This window comes from Hydractinia symbiolongicarpus, chromosome 8, assembly GCF_029227915.1.
Source record: "Hydractinia symbiolongicarpus strain clone_291-10 chromosome 8, HSymV2.1, whole genome shotgun sequence".
NCBI lineage: Eukaryota > Metazoa > Cnidaria > Hydrozoa > Anthoathecata > Hydractiniidae > Hydractinia > Hydractinia symbiolongicarpus.
In genome coordinates this window covers 22714737-22735787 of record NC_079882.1, presented here as the reverse complement: position 1 = coordinate 22735787, position 21051 = coordinate 22714737, and the positions used below count along the sequence as shown (strand labels likewise).

Genomic DNA, 21051 nt, shown 5'->3' with positions numbered 1-21051 from the left:
GATGACTACTGCAGCCTTTGGTTTGCTGGAACGACGAACGATCTCTAATGCGCCATCCATTGTGAAGAATACGTCGTGCTGATTTTTCGTCTTACCAAGAGGGCATGGGATGGGCCAGCTTGGACCCTACTATTTCGGACCTGGTAGATAGGAACATTAAAGGTATCGTCATATTGCGTTGAACATATCTTGCGGCAACATTTTCTGTATACCAATGCTTAGCCAGAGGATTTCAACGTGGTTATTCGAGGATTTTCAAAGTTCTAAGATGTTCCAGCCTTACATACCGGCATGCATGCTTGGATTTTGTCAATTCAGCCTTGATCTCGCACCAGTTTGAAATCATTTTCGTGTCTTGGTCTATCATTTTCATGTCACTCCTCTAATGAGGGTACCACAAAAACAAGGCTTTTTTCTGTCGTTTCAGATTTTTGAGTAAGGCAGTATACGATTGTGTTAAGAGGCATAGGCTTTATTTGCAATGCCTACCTGAAATAGCCAATTCAAGTAGGGATTTTTGCCCTTTTGAGGCTCTGGATGACTCGTCGGCTTGTTAGATTCTTCATCATTTTTACCTCTGTCAAACCTATACCATATACTAACTCCTATGGCAATCACAAACACAGTCCCTACATCATAAAGGTAGATATTGTCCATCGACTTATGAGTACCTGCGACAGGTTCTTGATCTCCTAGTGAAAAACCTTTGCCTACGTTCTTCTGTAAGCTGGCCTTGTTCTTTCTATTCTATTCAGCAAGTCTCTTGCCAACAGCAACACGCCTTTGTTCTCATTTCTTATAAGCCTTTCTGTATCATTATGGATCTTCCTCGTTAGTCTCCGCATCCTCCTTTTTTTTACCCATATGTCTGGCTGTATACCCAAACACCAAGAGTGGCGCTAAACATTTGCCAAGCGTTCAGCACACGAGAATACCCAGATCTGCCATGGCATCTTGGATAACTGGGTCCTCGTTGATGTCCTTGCGAAGATCCTCAATGTTGTCAATGTCCACCAGATTAGTACATACATGGAACACGTGGGTACTTGAAGTACTTTTTAACTTGTGTTTGTTGAAGAGAATTTTTTGTGACTGGCTGATTTGCTGATAATATGTGAAACCTTGGCAAAAAGACGTATAAGCATAATTCTTGGGTACAAAGACATCGCATTCGTTTCATAAAAATCTCCTTTAGATTACTTATACTACCTGAATATTTTTTCATGGAGCTCTCGCTGTACGAACTCGGCATGTACCTTGTCAATAGCCTCATCGGGAGCCTTGTCAACAAACCCTTCTGTACATTGTTAGGTAATAAATTCCCCTTTCTCTCACGTAGGGCTTCCTTCAGGATCTGTCGCTTATCGATGGGCTTTTTCTATCTGCTCTATCTGCAATTGCATGTTGGGAACCTTGAGAAGCTCTAGCTTTATCCCAGTATTCTTAAGTGCTGCTTTCCATGCCAATCCGGGTGCACTTTAAAAGTGCGCAGGATTAAGCTTGTAGTTTGTCAAGCACACGTCCCGGAACGTTTCAAATACGTCGGCCAATAGCAGAACGTCCATGACCAGGTAGATGTCATGATAGTCGCCCATAGTTACTACATCACCCTCCAGTGCAATACAATTCCATACCTTTTTTAGCATAGATATAGTTCCTGTCACTGATACCCTTCATGTTCAGCTCCCTGTAGAATGCCTCTTTTGGAAGTAACTCCACCTCCTCAAATCGTTGCCAATCATCCATATACTCGTAAGGGTACACGGCTTTTCTCAGTATCAACCTGAAAACATCATCTTTGTCGATGAATTTGGCCGTATGGATGGTACGTTTGCCTTTACCTGGTCCAGATTAAGTTGCTTCGTGGTATTCGAGTTGCAATTTTAACACCAAAACTTTGCCACATACCCAGCGGCTATAGTCTGGAATTCCAGACAGTTATCCGCACACTGTTGACATTTCATACCGGCGGCGTTTGTCCCGATTACGTTGCTTGCCAACTTATCTAACGAGGATGGTATGAACCTACAGCTATCGATGAACCGAATCTCTATGGTCTTACACGTCTCCCCATCACCTATCCCATGCCTACCAGTGGTACCTTGATTTTAACATTAAAATTGACATATTTTTCAGTATTTTCAGCGATACAACCAATGTCGTGCGTGTCGTGTTTTCACCCAATTCTCGGATAAACAGGTGCGCATCGTACCCGGACAGATTGTGGAAAGTGACAGGTATGTGACAAGGTATCTTGTATTTGAGGTTACAGTTATTATGCACCGCGCCTCTATATAACCCCGTATAGTGACAGTGGTGTCGAACTTTGCAGTTATTTTTGCAGCTGTCAAAGGATTTCATGCAGATATGGCAGTGCGTTTCCTCGTTGTGTTTCCTCCTTAGCACCTCTGTCAGTTCCACCATGGGTTGCTGCGGGAATGTCCCATATAACCGCTTCACCTGATCCTCCAGATGATTCACGAACTTTGTTAAACAATCCTCACCCCTGTAGACCGTTAGTGGGTCCGGTACATCCACATAGGCAAATGTACTATAGGTACACCAGCCAGATGGTACATGCTTGTTCAAACTTTTTCTTTTGGTCTCCGGGGCATCCTCTACAGGAACTAGCAAAATCTGAATATATTGCAAAGGGTACCTTGAATTGTTGTTGGCCATCTCTGTAGAATAACTATTTCTCGGCCTCTGTTGGCATCGTGATTTTAACTGCCTCATGGTCCTTGCAGTAGCCATAGTGCTTGTTCGATTTTGTGTTCTTTAAAGTATCACTACCTAGTAGTCGCGATAAACTCTTGACGGCTGTGTAGTGGGTCATTTTGTCATCTGTGATAAGCAGTAGGTTCACCTGCTTGTTACATCTAATGTTGTGCTCCGATCGACGTAGGGTGTTGATCTTCTTTCCCATTACATATAGGACATTCACCGCATAATGCGGGAAATTCCACGTGCGTCCTGACATTGGTAAACATCCTATCCAGCATGTCGTCCACGTCGCTACCCTGGAAGATTGACGTCATGTTACTGTTGAAGGTTTTCTTAACCTCGATATGCTCATCGTTAACCCCCTCCGAGTTTGGTACTATTTTCTTCTTCCACATGATCCACAGTGACAGCTGTACCTTTGCTGATCCCATTTCCACTACCTGCTCTTCAATTAGGGTTTTAATGTTGGATCTTGCCATCCCCATATACCCGTCTACGTCGGCTCATTCTATACTACTCGAAAAATACGAAATGTCCTGTGGAGGGCATGCTTATGTTCCTGAGGCGTAAAATTTTGCTCCGTCTGATCATATAGATTTTGTATATCCTCAAGGTAGTTTTCATCAGCCTCCTGTTCGACTTCAGCGTGAAGTGTAGGTCTCGCGCCAGCTGTTCTATAGAGATTCGTAACCTTACGTTTGAAGGCTGCATATGTTTTCTTGACCCTCTCTTTTATTGGCCTTGGAAAAGCATCAACTAACCAGTTATACCACCCCCTCATCTTAACCCCTACAACGGAAAGAATTTTTGAAAGTTCCTGTTGTTCAAAGAGGTCCATCTGGGATGGGGGTAATAAACAGTTATGCCACTCCCGGATTTTACCCCCTATAGTTGCACGGGTCTTCGCCAATTTCTGTCTCCTCTCGAAGAGGTCCATATCCTCTGGTGTTATAGGTTTAACTAACTTTCCTTGTACATTCTCCAACATATCCACCAATTTGGCTTTTCGTAGGCCACGTAAGCCCACGGCTTCTCGCAATATTACATAACTGTTTTACAGTGTGTGTGTTCATCTTTATTGTATGGAAATCATTTTTGCCATCATTTTTCGCATGCGTTGATTTGTGATGACATTTACACTATGCAGGGGAATACTCCTACTAGGTGCGCTAGAACTTCTTTACTCATTTGCTATATGATAGGGACTTTATCTCGCTATGCATGGATAAGTTCGGTATTTAGGTACTTACCCTTGAATTACGTGACTCAACACTGCATGGTAATGGATGATCGGGGATTTGTTGGGTTTAACCATGTGTGTGCGATGTGCGTGCGCAACTGCACCAGACCATACACTTCTCTATCTCTAGTGGATAACTGATTCTGGCTAAGTAAGATATAGTGATTGTTAGGTCAGTAAGTGATCGATATTAATCATAAGGATATTATACTTCTAAGATTTGGTCCAACAACGATAATGAGTAGATCTTTTTCTAAAAAAAGACACAATATACCACTTGATGATCTTTGTGTTGTTTCCTTTAGCCGCCAACAGGACATTGACTCACTTAACTGTCATCATGCAACCATAATATAAACCAAAAATGTCAGGGCTGACGAAAATATCATGTAGGTCTAATGTCATGATCTGTTTTCCACATTTAGCACAATTATCACGACGAAAAAGAAAAATTTTAACTTTCTTTGGTTTTATCTCCTTTCGCATTGAAATCTGTACACAAATTGTTGCTTTGCGTGAGGTGTTTTTAGGCCTAAACTCACAGCTGACTCAAAACAGTAAAACATGGCTGCAGTGTGAATGCTTGCTCCTGAAATACTAGCAATACATTAACAATGGACTGTAACAATGTTTTGTGTAGCTCTTTCTGGAGTATACGTGCATTACGCATCCTCTGTCTATAATCTTCCTTTATAAACACTTTGCTGATACTAAATCAAACCTTATTAAAATAACTGAGTTATTTTAGAGTTATAACTGAGTTATATCTTTTAAGTTTTACTGAGTTGTAACATTTGAGTTATAACTGAGCTTTAACTTAGTTATGACTGAGGTATAATATCTATATCTGAGTTAACTTTGAGTTCTTTTAATCATTTAAGTTCTCTGCGATGAAGCTCGTCAAAATTAATAACTAAGTGAGTACATACAGAGTATGTAACTACTATCATTTTCACAAATCCAACAAACGCTGGATAATTCGGATCAGGGACTACTATCTCAACATGTAGTAGTCTGATTTGATGTTCTTGCGTTAGTTGATCTTCTCTAGTAGAACATTGGTCATGAGCATTAAACCTATGTCTTTAATGGGCAGGGCACATTATGTGTCTCCCACTATATATTTCAGGATAGCATGAGACTTGATACAATAAAACTTCAGTCAAAGCTAAAATATTTCAATCGGAAAAAACTGATGTATCATTTTTTGAATTTTAGCAGTTCTTGTATCTCCATTTGAATGACAATGTTTGAGGTTGTAAATGTCTTCAAAATTTCAAGTAAGACGAAATAGTTATTTAAACCCGTCGAAGAATTCATAATTTATTCAAAGTTTAAAGTGGTTCTTATGGGAAAGGACCTTTAAAAATATTACCATTCATCTGTTCAGTCATTGTCATTAGGGGTTCTTATCACAAAGGGATGTGTTTTTAAGTTTCTTAAATGACTTCTAATATGAAAATTATGTAATTGCTTTGTTAAAAATTATTATTTAGGCAAAGTCAGGGGCAATTAAACTTTATTATCGTTGTTGTCGATCAAGGAAACAGTTACGCCTAAAGTCATATAAAATTCTAGCAAAAATCACAAAAATTGGAATGTTTCGATGACGTGGCGGAAACTTACTGAAAGTAACTGGGTAGGAGAGGCCATAATACCCCCTTTTCATTAGATAATAGTATTAGATTTATAAAATATTTATTTATTTAGTTGCAAATATTTATGTTTAGTGAAATGCATTTTTACTTAGAAGTAGAATTCAAGAATTTCTTTCATAGGAACAGTTTATGCATTTGAGTGTGTTTCCTGCGAACAATAAAACTTTGCGTACCTTTAAGGATAGGCAAAAAATAGTTCTAAAAAAATGTGATAACATCGTTTAGTTTGGAATGGTGGAGGATTAAATCAGTAACATCTTTAAAGATTCATACGTTAATTTCTTGCATCAAAACGGCCTAAAAATGCAATATATTTTAGAAATTCAAAGGGAACGACGACAACTTGAACGTAGCATACAACTGGTTCACAACATCTATGGTTGCTAATCATATTCGTTTGTATCCAACGGCTGCGAATATCGATCTGCCGTGTCTACGAATAGAGCTTTATGGTTGTGTGGACAATGGTAAGTATTATGCAAGTCGGCAATACGAGGTTTTGAGAATTCTTCTTGACAGCACTCCTGACGACATGTCGATATCGACCGGTATTGACTGTCGTCAAGAAAAGTGTTAGTTTAAATTATACCTAAGCACGAACAAACTAATTTCAAAAAGCATTGAAATCTATAAAGAAATACTTTATGGGATTGAAACAACAAAAATGTCAAGTTTTATTGTTGAAGTCTGGTAAAGTACTCAGATTCAGCGTAAATATTTTGTTGGCTAGCTTCTTCTATATAGCAAGTTAAGTACCTACATTGTCCATAGAAACGATAAGGAGATAACCAGTTTTATCACTAATCCTAAATATCGAAAGACAAATTTTAGCACTAATACTTCCTAATTCAAGCTTGTACTCTGTCCTTCAGATTCTTGCCTACCTTGTCAATATAAGAATTGTTAAAGCCCAGCATTATAACAAATATACTTTAATATTTCATGTATTCGATATAACTAATTAGCTGCACATTCCACGTTAGAAATTTTTCTGTTTCAAAGTCTCAAACTTTACAATGGGTATGTATTCTACAGGGACTTTCAAATCCTGCGTACAATGTTTCTGTTTTTATACAAAACTGTTGCGAATTTTTACCTCAAATGTTAACAAAAGTAATGATTATATTATATTATATAATAATTATATTATTCGGGGCTTGTTTCAACTTGGCTTATTATCGTCGGAAGCTTTTTGCTGCGACGACCGTAAAGGCTGGTTCACAGTCATTCACTGTGGTCGCTCGAATAGGGAGATTTTTTAAAAGTGTATTCGCTGCGAACGGAAGAATTCTGTTCACACTTGGCGCGTAAAATTTAAAATCATTTAAAATTATTACATTGCTTTTGTAACGAAGGCGGATGAAAAAAAAATCTGGGTTCGCCAAATCTACAAGGAGAGAAAAATAAAAGGAGAATATGATCTCCTGGTTCAGGATCTTAAATTATTTGATAGAGAGCTATTTTTGCCACTTTAGGATAACACCCTTCAAATTGGATACGTAGGAACGGTAATCACCATGTCATCATTAAAACGCGAAGCAATTAGTGCTAGCGAAAGGCTCTGCATTACAATGCGTTATCTCGTTACCTGTGACGCGCAAGCAAAATTATAATTTCCACCAAGCATTTTTTCTTCCAAAATTTATTCCCTTTAAAGTATTTTGACAGCAAAAAATTCCATCATAACATGTTTTAACTTATTTTACTTCATAAACAAATTATAAGCAACTCATCAAATTCATAGTCAATCAACAATTGTTGTATAGCTACTTTCGCTTGTCTATTTTTTTGGTGGTAAAGACTTTAAAGTTGGTACAATGCTCTGAGCAAGCGAAAAATCTTCATCTGTATCTTCACTTTTATTTTGTTGATTCAGCATGTCAATTAAGGCCTGTTCAACAAAGTCAAAGGTCTGTTTTTGTTGTCTTTGCTGTCCTTTTGTTGGTTTCCCTTCATCCGAAGTACTGCCTGCACTAAGGATTTACCTTGATGTTCCTGGCATAGGACTTGGAGGTGGCGTGAAAAGATCTGCTTCAGATTGCGAATCTTCTGAATTTGTAATATTACTAACTGTGTGTCGATTTGAAGCATTATCGTGTATGAACAGTTGTTCAAATAATTTGCATTCCGGAAGTGTTGCACTTGCTGCACCTGATCATGACATTCTTAGTCTTTTCTTTATACATTTTCTGTATTTATCTTTTAGGTTTTTCCATACCATGCGTAGATAGTCAACTAAAAAATGAAACAAGTCCATGTTATAGCACAGCATGGCATTAGCTATAATAGTCAAAGTCACGTTGCTCATATTTTAGATAAAATTTATAGCTCATTCTAATTGTAGAGTTGCAGAGTTTCATGTGTACGTGTGCATCCATGACAGACAAGAAAAGAAGGACTACATAGGGAAATTCCTAATATCTGTAATCCTAATCTTTGTGGTTAGTTTTTATATTATTTGATGAACAATTGACACATCACTTCATGTTGAAAACTCATAAAATCCAAGTTACTACTCTTCCTCAACTAAGTATATGTGTATTCTATCAAACAAGAATTGATATATATTTCAATATCATGTTGGGTTGTACAACAAGTCGATTTGAACATTGGTTTGAACCACCACAATGTTTTATCTTTCCAGGTTTACGACCTTTTGTCCTTTCTACTCAAGCACAAAAAATCAAAATTTGAATGTGAGTGACCTTAAAACTTATCTCAGGGTGACTTCAGCTAAAGGGTGACTTCAGCTAAAGAGCTATTTACTACACAATTATTTTCTTCAAAAATAAATGCATGTGTGTTTTAGGAAGAATATTAACTAGCTAAGATAAATGTTATAGAATAAATAGAAGGTACAATAGTCCTGACCATTCTCACCGCCAAAAGTTTCTGATATGGCTGTTAATGCTTGATTTTTTTTTATTTGAGCTTTAAAAGTTATACATTTTGTATCCCATAATCATTGATATTCCCTGATGCATTCCACATCGCTGAATTTATTTTTATCTTCGGGGGACTCATTTCTATCTTCATGGGAGCCATTAGTAATTTCCAACCATCAATTGAGTTATTTTCAACCATCACTGGTTACTTCCAACCATCAAGGTTATTTCCAGCCGTTTGAGCGGCGTCAAAATCATAACAAATAGGTCTCCTCTCATTTTCAGATTCGTTCCTTCGGCTTTGTGGTTACCGAGTCAATATAAAACTCGTTGAAGCCCATTTTATTCTTGGCTAGCTAGCTAGTTTAAAAAATTACTTCAATATTTGTTGTAACTATATTTTACCTGAGCATTCAATTTTACACATTATTCTGTACGTGTTGAACATCGTAATGTTTTGTTTACCAAATTATATTCTATATGGTCTTTCGAATTCTAAACAGAATGTTTGTTTTTTGGCATTTTGACCTTAAGTGTTAACAAAAGTAGAGATAGTGAATTATATTATCATAAGAACACTAAACCAAAATTCTTATTTTTTATTTTGATCTAACTTAGACGGTTAACAATATAGCGGGCTATATTTTGCGGTACAGCCCGGGGTAATCGGTTATTATTGCATTAATATTGAATACTACCCAATAACAAATCAATATATAAAGGGTTGCGGAGCGGTAACAGGTTCCCTATGTTTGCAAGCGAAATATTATACTCGACAGTACCATCAGGAAATTTTTTTAGCAATTCGAAAGCCCCAAGCAATCCCGTCCCTAGAGCTCTTTTTTCACTGTTTGATAATAGTTTTTCTCCAGTTTTTTTTTTTTTTTTTACTATAAGAGTTGCAGAACATTCCGTTAATCCGTATAAACGTATTCGTTTTTCAGCAAGTGCAAATGGCATACACGTTGCGAATTTTTTTTTATAGAAAACAATACAAAGAAAAATCCTACAGGGTTTCCGTGAATAATTGCTTTTTTCTGTTTTCCTTTTTTTTTTGGTTTTTGAATTATTTACTCTGTACTCTCATATTACCGGAACGATTATTTGGCTAATAAGCGCTTATTAAACAGTTTGCAGAGTGAGCATTCTAGTACCCAGAGCTATTTGTGATAAACATCGGAAAACACTTTTTTATCATATCAACAACAACATCAAGAACAGTGCACAGTGTCCACTGACTCGCAATGCACCGTTTCTTAATTTGCTAAATTAAACATCGTTTCGAGTTGGATTTCTGTGTTACGTTTTATCAGATAAAGCTAACAACATTAAAAATGACTTTCTATTATTTTTTTGCTAAACTAAGTTGAACAAAAGAAAGAAAGGGCATAAGAAAAGAGGGTTTTTAACATATCTTTACCAGCGAGCACATTTAAAGTTCTTTACAATGTTTTCGTAAAAATATTTCTTCACTAAAACTATTACTATAGCCAACGTTCATAGGTACTGTTATGCAATCTGAAATATAAAAGACTTGGTTTTATTGCAATGTAGAGAGAAGTAAAAAACATGTTCGGAAGTTTGTTGGAAAAATTTGTTAGCTAGCTATATAAAAAAAAGATTATAAGAGAATTAGTTTTTAACGTTAGAAAGTAAGGTAATATCGTTACAAACATGAGTTCATTTCTTCTTTTTACCTCTTTAAAGCACAGACTGTTTTTATATAAAAGTAATTTGAGGAGCCATCATAAAACATGCAAAAATGATGAAAAAACTTTATAACTTTCCTCAGCAGTTTTTATTGTTTTTCCTCTTTTATTCTTTGAAAAAAGAAATTTTAAACGTCGTAACTGATTTCCAATTTCGATTTGCACATTTGGCGCCGAAAAGTCATTTCAAACGTAATTGAGTGATTATGTTATGTTGAAAACTTATATTATAATCTGAAGTTCAACCACAAGTCGATTAAGTAAGTTCTTTACGCATTTTAAACATTGTCTTTTCCAAAAAAGCTTTTACAAAAGCCTATACAAAAAGCTGTACATAGTTTGGAAAACAGCAAATTTAAATCTAGAAAAAACATTTATTCGGTTCCATACCATCCTGTCCCCCCAAAATATACACAAAATGTAAAAATCAACTGGTTAACAAAACAAAATCATTTGTTTAGTATGACGATCCGTACTGCTCTTTACCAACAATTTTAAACCAAATGTCGAAAAAGCAATGAGCAAGGACTAAATTCGAATCAGCAAATATCAATTACTTTGGAAATATTGTATACGGTCCTCATCACAACAGTTTTCACAAAATGTAAAACAAATCGGTTTTTAAGAAGCACATGCAAATTAACAAAAATCAGTTCATTCTCTCTCTCAACAAAAATCAGTTCTATATTGATATTACCCATAAATCTCTCACAAAAAGGTTATCAAACACATCAAATTATAGAAAACGCAGTCATTTCAGTGCATACAGTCCTCGCACATTAAATTACAAAATATAAAAAACAAAAACAGTTTCAGTCAGAAAATTTAGTATATAATTTTCTATCATCACCAAACACTTATTCCTACAAAAAAAATTATAAAATTGTCAATAAAAACAAAAACTCGAAGCTGCGGAATTTTCTTCCAGCAAAAATGACATCACACAGTTAGTTCTTCCCAAGAATCGCCTATGTGGTCTATTTCCACAAAGGTTTACACAAAATTTCAAAAAACAGCAGTAGCAACACAAACAATATAAATGAACAACCATACCATCCTCTCATCATTTTTTAATCCAAAGTCATAAACCCACATAAATTTCAAATCAAATGTCAAAAACTGCTATAAAAATAACCTGGCATTTTACACGTAGGCTTACAAAAGGATAACAGGACGTCAGAAACAAAACAATAAAAAATAATTTAACACACACAAAATCTAAAACATTTGCTCCACTTGTCATATTGGTTGTCCTCCGAAACCACCTGCACTTTCCCAAACTCGCCCTGAGCATTTCCGAAATGCAATTCCTTGTAACATGCCATGAGGAATACAGTTGGAAGAAGGCACTTTTTTCGGGCGTTGTTCGGGTCTATGTGGGTTTTTTTGAGCGAATACGCCAGCACTTTTTACGGCGTACGCGGCTTATCGGCAACCTCGTTCATTAGCTAGATAACAGTAGCTAAGAACCCAGTTAAATATACTTTTTTGAAAAACGCGGTGAAATATAAAACTTTAAGAGTTTCAGGCTTTTAAGTAACTTTTTCTTGGAAAATGCGACTCTGCTTAACAACTTAAAGTGTGCTACATAAAAAGTAAGACGTATTTTTAGCGACATAGAAACTAAATGTCTAAAAATATTAAAGTTCTTACTATTTCTAAATTCAAATCGACTTTAAACTTAAGCCTTTATTTTCTAATTCTCACTTTACTTTACTAATTCTAGCTCCACTTGTAACTTTTAAATTCATCTTTCTACTTCTAATTCTTAACCTGGCCTTTATTTTCTTTTTCAAATATGCTTTTCTAACCACTTTTTGCACTTTTTTCAGGATGAAGGGATCGTTCTTTTATTTTTTTTTGGTGTCGAGGGGTAACTAGTTTCCAAAAGTTAGTCGTTAAATTTGTTTTCGCAAATTGAAATGAGTCGCTTTCATCACATGACGTAAACAAATTAAACCCGCTAGCAAAGTGGACATACTGCTTGTTTACGGCAACTTCAAAACATCAAAGAAAAATAAACACATCAACTTTGCCTGTCACAGACAGACGGACACACTTTCTGTATTATTATAACAATTGTCCAAAAATTTTTCAAAAAATAATTTACATAATTATTTGTCCATTTTTTGAAACATTATTTTTATGTTTGATAACTTTTATTTCACTGTCAAAAATTTTAAACAGAATGTAAAAATTCGCTGAAGAATGTAAGTACTTGAACTTTAAGCAGATAGTGGTATATTAGACAAATTTCAATCTTCCAATAACGTCACAAAAAGTGCTGACATAAGCAAATAATTATTGTTGTCATTTTGTTTCTGTAATTAAGTACTATAGTGTGCCAAGTGTAATTCAATATTGGCCAACTTGTCAAAAGTTATGAAGAGGAGTGACGGAATCCTCCCCTCCCCTTTCGAATATATTATGACCTGCGGTCATAATATATTCGAAACACCTTAGATCAAATAGGTTTACACGTGGTTGGTTTTTAGACCTCCTGCGATATTTTGCGGCACACCCCGAGGAAGCCGTTTGTCATTGTATTTTCATTGACATTTTAAAACAGCGACATGCGTTAAATAGAAAGTTCATCTCTTAATCTTATTTAGGGTATGACATACACAACTGCCAATATTTAATATTTTTTCCCTCAATCGGTTTTGAACCTCTTTGCATTAAAAATTACTTTCCAGCAATTCTGGCAGCAATTAAAACACAGGATTCAACCTGTTTTTACACTTTAATAACCAAAAACAATCATTGAGCTAATTGTATTATGCGGAAGAAATCCTCAAGTTTAAAGTTATGTTACAAATTTCCGAGGACTGCCTACAGTGAAAAGCTCTTTCACAACGCTCTTGTAACTTTTGGTTTAACTAAAAACAAACAGCAGCCTAATAAGTTTGGATACGCAGAGAAGTGATGAAAAATCTCGGAAGGTCAGACTAGAAAATTATAACTTTTTTACTTTACTTTCAAAGAAAATAACTTATAAATTACTTCCCAGGATTTGTCATAGAAAACTAGCTTATCTCTTCGTGCTATGCCAAACGGTATATACAGTATAGTCTTTATAACTCGAACCTCTATTACTCGAACGTCTCCTTAACTCGAACGAATTCGTTGGCACCGTGAAAATTTCCTAATAAACTCTTATAAAAAAACCTCTACTACTCGAACCTACATAACTTGAATGTTCCCTTAAGTCGAACAGATTATTTTGTCCCTTGAAGGTTTTTGACTCCATAACGGCCGAACAAGTGCGTTCAGCAATCACCTTCCTTGAGGACCTAAGCGTTTTCTCAAAATCTGGGGAAGAAATGTTGGCTTCCTAAAGGAATTGAATAAAAACATCAAACGAGATTATGATGATACTTGTAAACAATCAATCAAAACTGATTTTTTTTTTAGCAAAACGCAACTAAAACGCTCTGTTTTTGTATTTCACCAACCCAGAACCCCCAATAAGTAAAACTACGTACTTATTATACTGTGTTTGTTCATCTGGTAGGCAAATAAGGAAAAAATTTTGAAAAAACTTGAAAACCTCTACTACTTTCCTATTCCCCCTGGCCGTTCGATTTATGGAGACTATACTGTACTTCCTTGCCTTCAAGATGTTCAATTTTAAAGAAACTGACGCTAAAAAAAGTTCATTTTCTTAACGCACAAATTCTAACAACAATTCTATTAGGACTAACATTCAAACTTCACATGTTAAAAAGTTTTAAATCCTACCTTAGAAGTTCATATGGAAACTGGTGCTCTAAATGTGTCAGATGAAAGCCTTAATTGTTAAGCATTAACTTTATTGACGTTGTTTACAGAGTCGTACCTAAAAAAAATTATACTTAGTCGAACCTTTGACCCGTAGGGTCAACATCGCACTGTAGGTGTGTCAAAACACAACTGGGGGTTTGGGTTGCGTTGAAAGCCCCCAACGCGTTCACGCCTATTTACGCCCTTTAAGCACTAAAACGCTATTAAACTGACTCTCTAAGATACACGATACACGTTAAGTATTCTAACGATTGGTCGAAGAAGGGGTATAAATGACAACATAAAAAACACTTATTTTAATGTTTATCAGCAATATTGTAATCAAACCAGCAATAAGAAAGCACAACACCTTCATAATGTTTTTTATAGATTGGAAGTTATTGAAGCAGTTACAAAAATGTTCATTCTTTTTATTTTCATATTTAGCACCAAAATAACATATTTTTGCAGATTGAAGGATAATGAAATAATAACCAAATCAAAATCTTTTTTTTTCATAAATATTATATCAATTTCAAAAATATAATGGAATGGAACCATGGTAAAAATGCCTTCAAAGAAATCATTAAAAACACTCATGCCAATAATACGTTTCACTCACCTCGTGTTACAAACAAAAATATGGGCATCGTTGGGATTATTAGTTAAGTCAGAACATTCTTGCGTAATAGTTTTAACCCACTTCCAGAAAATTTGAAATAATATGTTAATTTTGATTTGATCCATATTATGTTGCAAAAATAATGTACAAAGCATGAATTACAGACAACTAAATTAGGCAATGAGAAGAACAAGGATGTTTATAAAGCAAATATGTTTTGCTTTAAAATGTTAGCATGACAACTATTAATTTTGAAGATACATTGCAAGCACGATTATTTACGACTATCGTACTTCTGTAGTTTTTGTTTGTTTTATTTTTGCTTTTGTTTTTGCAGTCTTTGCAGCTTTTGTGTTCTTTTAAGGTATTCATATTGATCCGAAAAAAATTTCTCTAGCCCTTAAAAAAGCAAGCAACTGATTATATTTTTATTGTTTTAACTTTTCTAGTTTTATATTTAATTATTTGGAAAACAGATACAAAATTGATTATTTCTATTTAGAAATTCCTTTACAGCTTGGTATGTCAAGTGGCATAATTAAGAACACACAGTTAGAGAGTAATAATGGGATTAATGAAGCAGCATCGAGATTGTTTAATTCTGACGATGGAATGCATAGAATAGATTATAAGATTCCAATGTATTTACAAATTGATTTTCAAAAAGCAAAAACAGTCACAGGCATATCCATGCAAGGTTCGTTCGAAGGGTGGACAAAAAAATTCATAAAAAAATACAATATAAAGTATTCAAACGATAGTAAAACTTTTACCCTATTAAAACAGGTTAGTATCTGTAAATTCCTGGTTAAATACGTTGTAATTTTTATGCAATTTCTTTTATTAGTGCAGAATCTCTGTGTCTCTGTGAATTTTGAAAATAGTAGGTACTCATTTGTTAGCTAACAAATGAGTTTTTTTTTGAGGTTGGTACAATAGAATGACGTCAAAACTTTTAGAACTGTTCTATTCTGAGAAAGTATGTCGTTAATAGAAACATGCTTTGACCCTAATATCTTCTCATCAGTTCGGCGAGACTTTTACACATTGGAAGCGACAAGTTAACAAATTTCTGAAGAATAAATTATTTCGTATGCTGACAGATCATTGATGATCTTATGAAAATTTATTTTCGTAAAATGTTTTAGAATTTGGGCAACACGGATTTAGGTGCTGATTTTATTCCCTTTTTGGAACCCACGACAATGAAATACATCAGAATAACAGCTATAGACTGTTACCACAAGTGTGGTATGAAAGTTGAGATTTATGGTTATGATCCAGGTAAGAATTTGGATTATTTGTTGTTTGTATAAGTTATTCCAAATAACTGATTTTATCAAGTTTCTATTAAATTTTTGTTTTAGTGTGTTTCCAAACTTTGACACAAATGAATATATATAGAAGAAATGGTTCCATTGTACCTAATGTTGATATTAACAGTCCAGGTGCATGGTGTGCAACAGATAATGCTGATTTTGTTCGTATTACATTCACCAAACCAATAATAATCTCCGGGATAATTTTACAAGGAGATTCCAACAGAGATGACTGGGTAAAAAAGTACAAAGTACAATACGGTGTAACAAAATATGAACTTATTGAGGTATGCCTTGTAATTTACTTGTATTTTTGGGATTTTATATCAAGAGTATTCAGTAGAGTGGGATGAAAATCTAGTTATATTTGGAGTTCGCGCAGTGTGGTGGCTTAACATGTTAATAAAGTTTGCGATAATCACAATTAACCCTATTCGGTACAACTTTGTTTTGCTATGCTGCATGATTGTGATACCACCTAAGTTTTCATTTATCTATCGGACACCAGCATTCACAGTCTTCTTGACACTTTTCGCTCTTGGGTCCTACGTCATCTCTAAAAATAATAATAAATAAATAAAAATAAGAATAAGAATAAGAATAAATAAGCAACTACTTCTACAGTGAAATGTTACTTACGGTAAAAATAATTTTAATCATTACCATACTGGATCGTCGTGTTGCAATGACTTGCGAAAAGCCTAAGTTGAAATTTTTCAGCACAGTAAAAGATTTTTTTTTTTATTATAGGATAGTTAACTTTCCCTAGGGAAGAAAATGTCGCGTAATAAACATATTTTCCTTAGTTAAACATAAAATCATAAATGTACCGGGAGTGATTTTAGTGCATTTTAGGTAGCTATAAACTAAAATTTAGTTTCCGACTCACAACAAAGATTTCACAATGCTTTTTTCAAAGTTTCACATGACAACCATTTTGTGGACAAAATTTTAGAGTTATTATTTTTTTTATTTTCAGTCAAAACTGTTCGGGTATCTATTTTATGTGTTTTTTCATGAAACAACTTTTATGTGGAATGGGAGAAAGCAAATAGGCTTTTTGAAGTCAACCTCCCACAAAGATCATAGCAATCATAAGGATACTAAGAAGGGGACTTTTTTTTAGATTGTTGGCAAAATAATTTTGCAAGTAAAGCAACTAAACAAACCATATCTACACTGCTTCCCTAGAAACTAGAAGTTCGTGAATAAATAATCTCGTTTTTATGTTAATCAGTATTTTAGTATGTATATTTCGCAGAATAAGATTTGGAAGAAAATGCGTTGTTTTGTTTTTTTCGCAAATGACGTACCGTAATTATACCGTTATTTAATTAACCAAACCTTTGTTTTTTCACTCACTCACTCTTGAAGTTACTGTATTTGACTCATAGTCATTCCAATACAGCCTATGTGTATCAGTAAATATATTATTTTAATAAATGTTTAAAGATTTCGAGAAGATAAAAGTTGAATACTCTAAAAAATTTAGTTGAATCTCTGATGTAATTTTTTTAATATAACTAGAAAACTGTTTTTCTGTCAATGTGTAGCCAACCATCGTGAAATATTTAAAAGAATAAAATAGTATTAGTAATTAAAGGGGCTACGGAACTGTTAAAGTAGAATCTGCGTCACTAGTGTTACTTTCTATCGTTGCACATTCTGAATAACAGCGTGTTTTAAACATACCATTCGAAAGGACAAGAACAAAAAAATTTATACTCACTTTACAACTATTTACGGACTGCACTGAACCTGTATCTGCAACAATTTGTATGCTTTTAAGCAATCTATTACACTGTTTATTAACTCTTACAGGTCAGTTTGTAGGGTGCTCTAAATGTTAACGTCGAAATGTGCCATATTTAATGAGAAAGAAATATTCCATTAATTTTTAACCTACTTTTACATTGTTTTTCCCCAAAATTACCAATCGATATTTATTATGTTACTACGTTAGTATGATACTTTTAGGATTTAGTTGGTGTACCAGCACGGATATCTCCATTATCTGTAAACTGGCTAAATCCCTACATCGTGACAAATTTTCTACACATTGTTCCAACATTATGTAACAATGGCAGATGCTGTTTAAGATTTCGATTGAAAGGATGTCAATTTGGTAAGAGACAGTGAAACTTGGTTGTTTTTTTAATTAATGAAAATGAGAGTCACTGAATTGAGAAGGTAGTTTAATTACCAATTTTCTCGCATTTTCAGTTTTAGAAGAGCCACACACAATACATGGAAGCATATCTTCTTCAACAATCACATTTACATGGAAAGCACCAAAATCGCATCCTCTTCCAGTGGACAAATATCATGTATGTGGCACTTGTCATGATAAAACGTTCTGCCATAACTTTAAAAGTTTAAAATAAAAAGAATTTCTTTATATGTAGAATACATCTAAAGTATATTATAATGGTTATAATGGTGTAATACGATATTGCATCTTTCATAGCTTTATTTGTTCTTTCAGATTAGAATTTCAGCGTCAAAGGAGTATGAAAATAAACACAAGTTCTCCTTCTCAACAATCAACACTATTACAACACATTTAAGTTATAATGTTTCAGACATCAACTTCTCAGCAGCTCGTATTCAAGTTAATATTACGGCAGATATTCAAGGAGTAAAAAAATCTGCTAAACCATACGATTTTTATGTCCAACCAAAAGGTAAGTTTTAAAGATTAATTTATTCCCAGTAATGAGAGTAGAACGGTAGAAAGAAACTTGTGTTGAATGCACTATTGAATAAATCAATTTTTGATAAAATTGTGGTACAAACAAATTTATTTTGTCGCAATATACCAAAGGTTTTGGCAGAAAATTACTTTTTCAGTTGTCGTGCATATTTGTGTATCAACATGTAGACCAATTAGAACAGAGATGTAATATATAAGGAAATATATAAATCGGAAACATGAAAAAAGAAATCATGCTTGGTAATGTTATTTTCATTTTACGTTTAAAGTGTTTGTCAGGAATTTTTTTGTATCTCTACAACCTATACTTCTGCTGTACGCTCTACATTGACACTAGTTATTGTTGCCGTTATTAGATATGTCTTTTTCTTCCTCGTCACTCTCGGAACTACACGTTCCTAATTTATTCAGTTCTTCCATAAAAATTTTTTTTTTAAAATTGTCCACTCTTCACGATGTTTACTCTTTGTTTTTTTTTCTTTCCAGTCAGTGTTTCGTTTATCATTTTTTAACTACTATTTTCGAGTAACTCATTCAATTTCATTACATTTTAAATGTATTCAACCCCTTCATTAAGGTCTTTTTTTGTTGTGCATATCGACCTGGTTTTTTCGTTAACCCTATTCGGTCCGGGGGGCGAATTCCGCCCCCCCCCCTAAGGGTTTTTTTTTTTTAATAACTCCTTAATGCTACCTTGCATTGCTACAATACTTACTGAGTTTCAATATTTATCTATTAGACGCCTGCATGCCAAATTTTTAGGTCTCATACCGTTCAGAGGCTTCGATATTGGCTATTACTCGAAACTACCCCTAAAAATCTCTATGAAACCCTTATAATGAAGAAAATATAATAACTCTTGTTAGGATAATCATTAGAACTTGAAACTTTCGACACAACTTTATTTCGTTAAGAAGAATCATTTCACATGTTTTGGATACGTGATTAATCCGATTTTCCGATTTTTTTCGGATTTTACCCGAAAAGCTAGAAAAGCCGGTTTTCCGGGCAATTTTTGACTGTTTTTCAGGCGATCTGTGTAAAAACCGGAAAATATGTTAAATAACTTTTATTTAGCTTTCAGAAACTTCAAACAGAATGTAAGAATTCGGTCTAGAACTAAAGTAGTTGAATTTTAAGTAGATAGTGGCATTGTGAACAAATTTCAAGCTTTTCATGACGTCACAGAAAATGGGCTGATGCAAGCAAAAATTTAATCCTGCCATTTTGTTCCTTTTATGACGTACTATAAGTGTGCTAAGGTTGATTCAATTTTGACAAGCCTATGGAAAGTTATTGAGGGGGGGGGGGCGGATTCACCCCCCCCCCCGGTCATAATATGTTCGAATCCTAATATGTTATTAATTAAATGCTGACTCTAGTTTTTCTACAAGAGGGAAGAAGTTATCAAGTAAAGCAGAAGAATTTTCTTGGGATGAAAAAACGCAAAAAATTTTATCTTTTGTAACAAGATCTTCAGGGTTGAGCTTAATGGAGAGGCGAACTGCGCACAGCTGTTGAATAAAGGTTCATGATAACAGTGTAATTTTGAAGAACAGACCGACACACCTGGCTTTGTCTGCTGGATAGAAAATTAAATTACATGTTACAGCAAGAATAACAAATCCTGAAGCAAACACTAAAAATGTTTTGACATTAAAAATTTTTAAAAATGTAGGTATAAAAAGGTATAAACATTGATATTTTTTACATAAAAAACCGTATTTTCACCTAAAACTAGACCCAAAATATAAAACAGTCTGTTAAAATTACCAGTTTTGTTTACATCTTGTTATTGCCGAATTATTAATAATCCAGTACTCTTACACATTTGCCAACGGGGTGGCTATATTAAAAGACAACGGAATATATTTTCTCCTTATTGTGATGGTCACGACGAAATAATTAAACAAGAAGAAGTTGAAGGTCACAATAGCATAAATGTTAAACAACAAGTGACAAACATATTTCTGTGATTTTATACTAATGAACTTACTAAACAGATTTGTCAGTAAAAAAAAAATGAAGAAAATACAAATTCGTAAATAAAGTGCGCGTTCAATTTGTGGTTGAATGTTTTCGGTTGTGTATTCAATAAATTTGGGCCATCTCATCATAGCAAACTTTATCGATAAAAATCGCAGTATGTTGTAAAAAAAAGACCAAAACATGAAAAAAATGTTGTTGTTGGTCATGATAGATATCTCTTAACTTCAAAGAAGTTTAAACGAAGGTTATAAAATGCTGCTATTAATATAGTATGTAAAATATTCTTTGTTATTTGAAGTCGAAGATCTTACTTTTGATGTTTACTGGTAAGTACTTCTAAACCCTACTTATTTTTACACCATACTGCGATAAAGGTTCTGTAAAATTGTTGTTAGGAAGAGCTATAGATACTTAATCGTGAAATACAGTT

The 21051-nt window shown here is 34.3% G+C and overlaps 1 protein-coding gene across 2 annotated transcripts in view; it reads left to right on the top strand.

The window, feature by feature from the left end:
- LOC130655621 (receptor-type tyrosine-protein phosphatase F-like) overlaps positions 1 to 21051 on the top strand; it is a 148029-nt gene that overhangs the window by 71655 nt on the left and 55323 nt on the right. For both annotated transcript variants that reach the window (XM_057458394.1, XM_057458395.1), the window contains exons 6-12: positions 5942 to 6089; positions 15103 to 15386; positions 15749 to 15884; positions 15968 to 16206; positions 17897 to 18044; positions 18143 to 18246; positions 18405 to 18603. In XM_057458394.1, the coding sequence (XP_057314377.1) occupies positions 5942 to 6089; positions 15103 to 15386; positions 15749 to 15884; positions 15968 to 16206; positions 17897 to 18044; positions 18143 to 18246; positions 18405 to 18603 (1258 nt within the window). The remainder of the gene's footprint in view (positions 1 to 5941; positions 6090 to 15102; positions 15387 to 15748; positions 15885 to 15967; positions 16207 to 17896; positions 18045 to 18142; positions 18247 to 18404; positions 18604 to 21051) is intronic.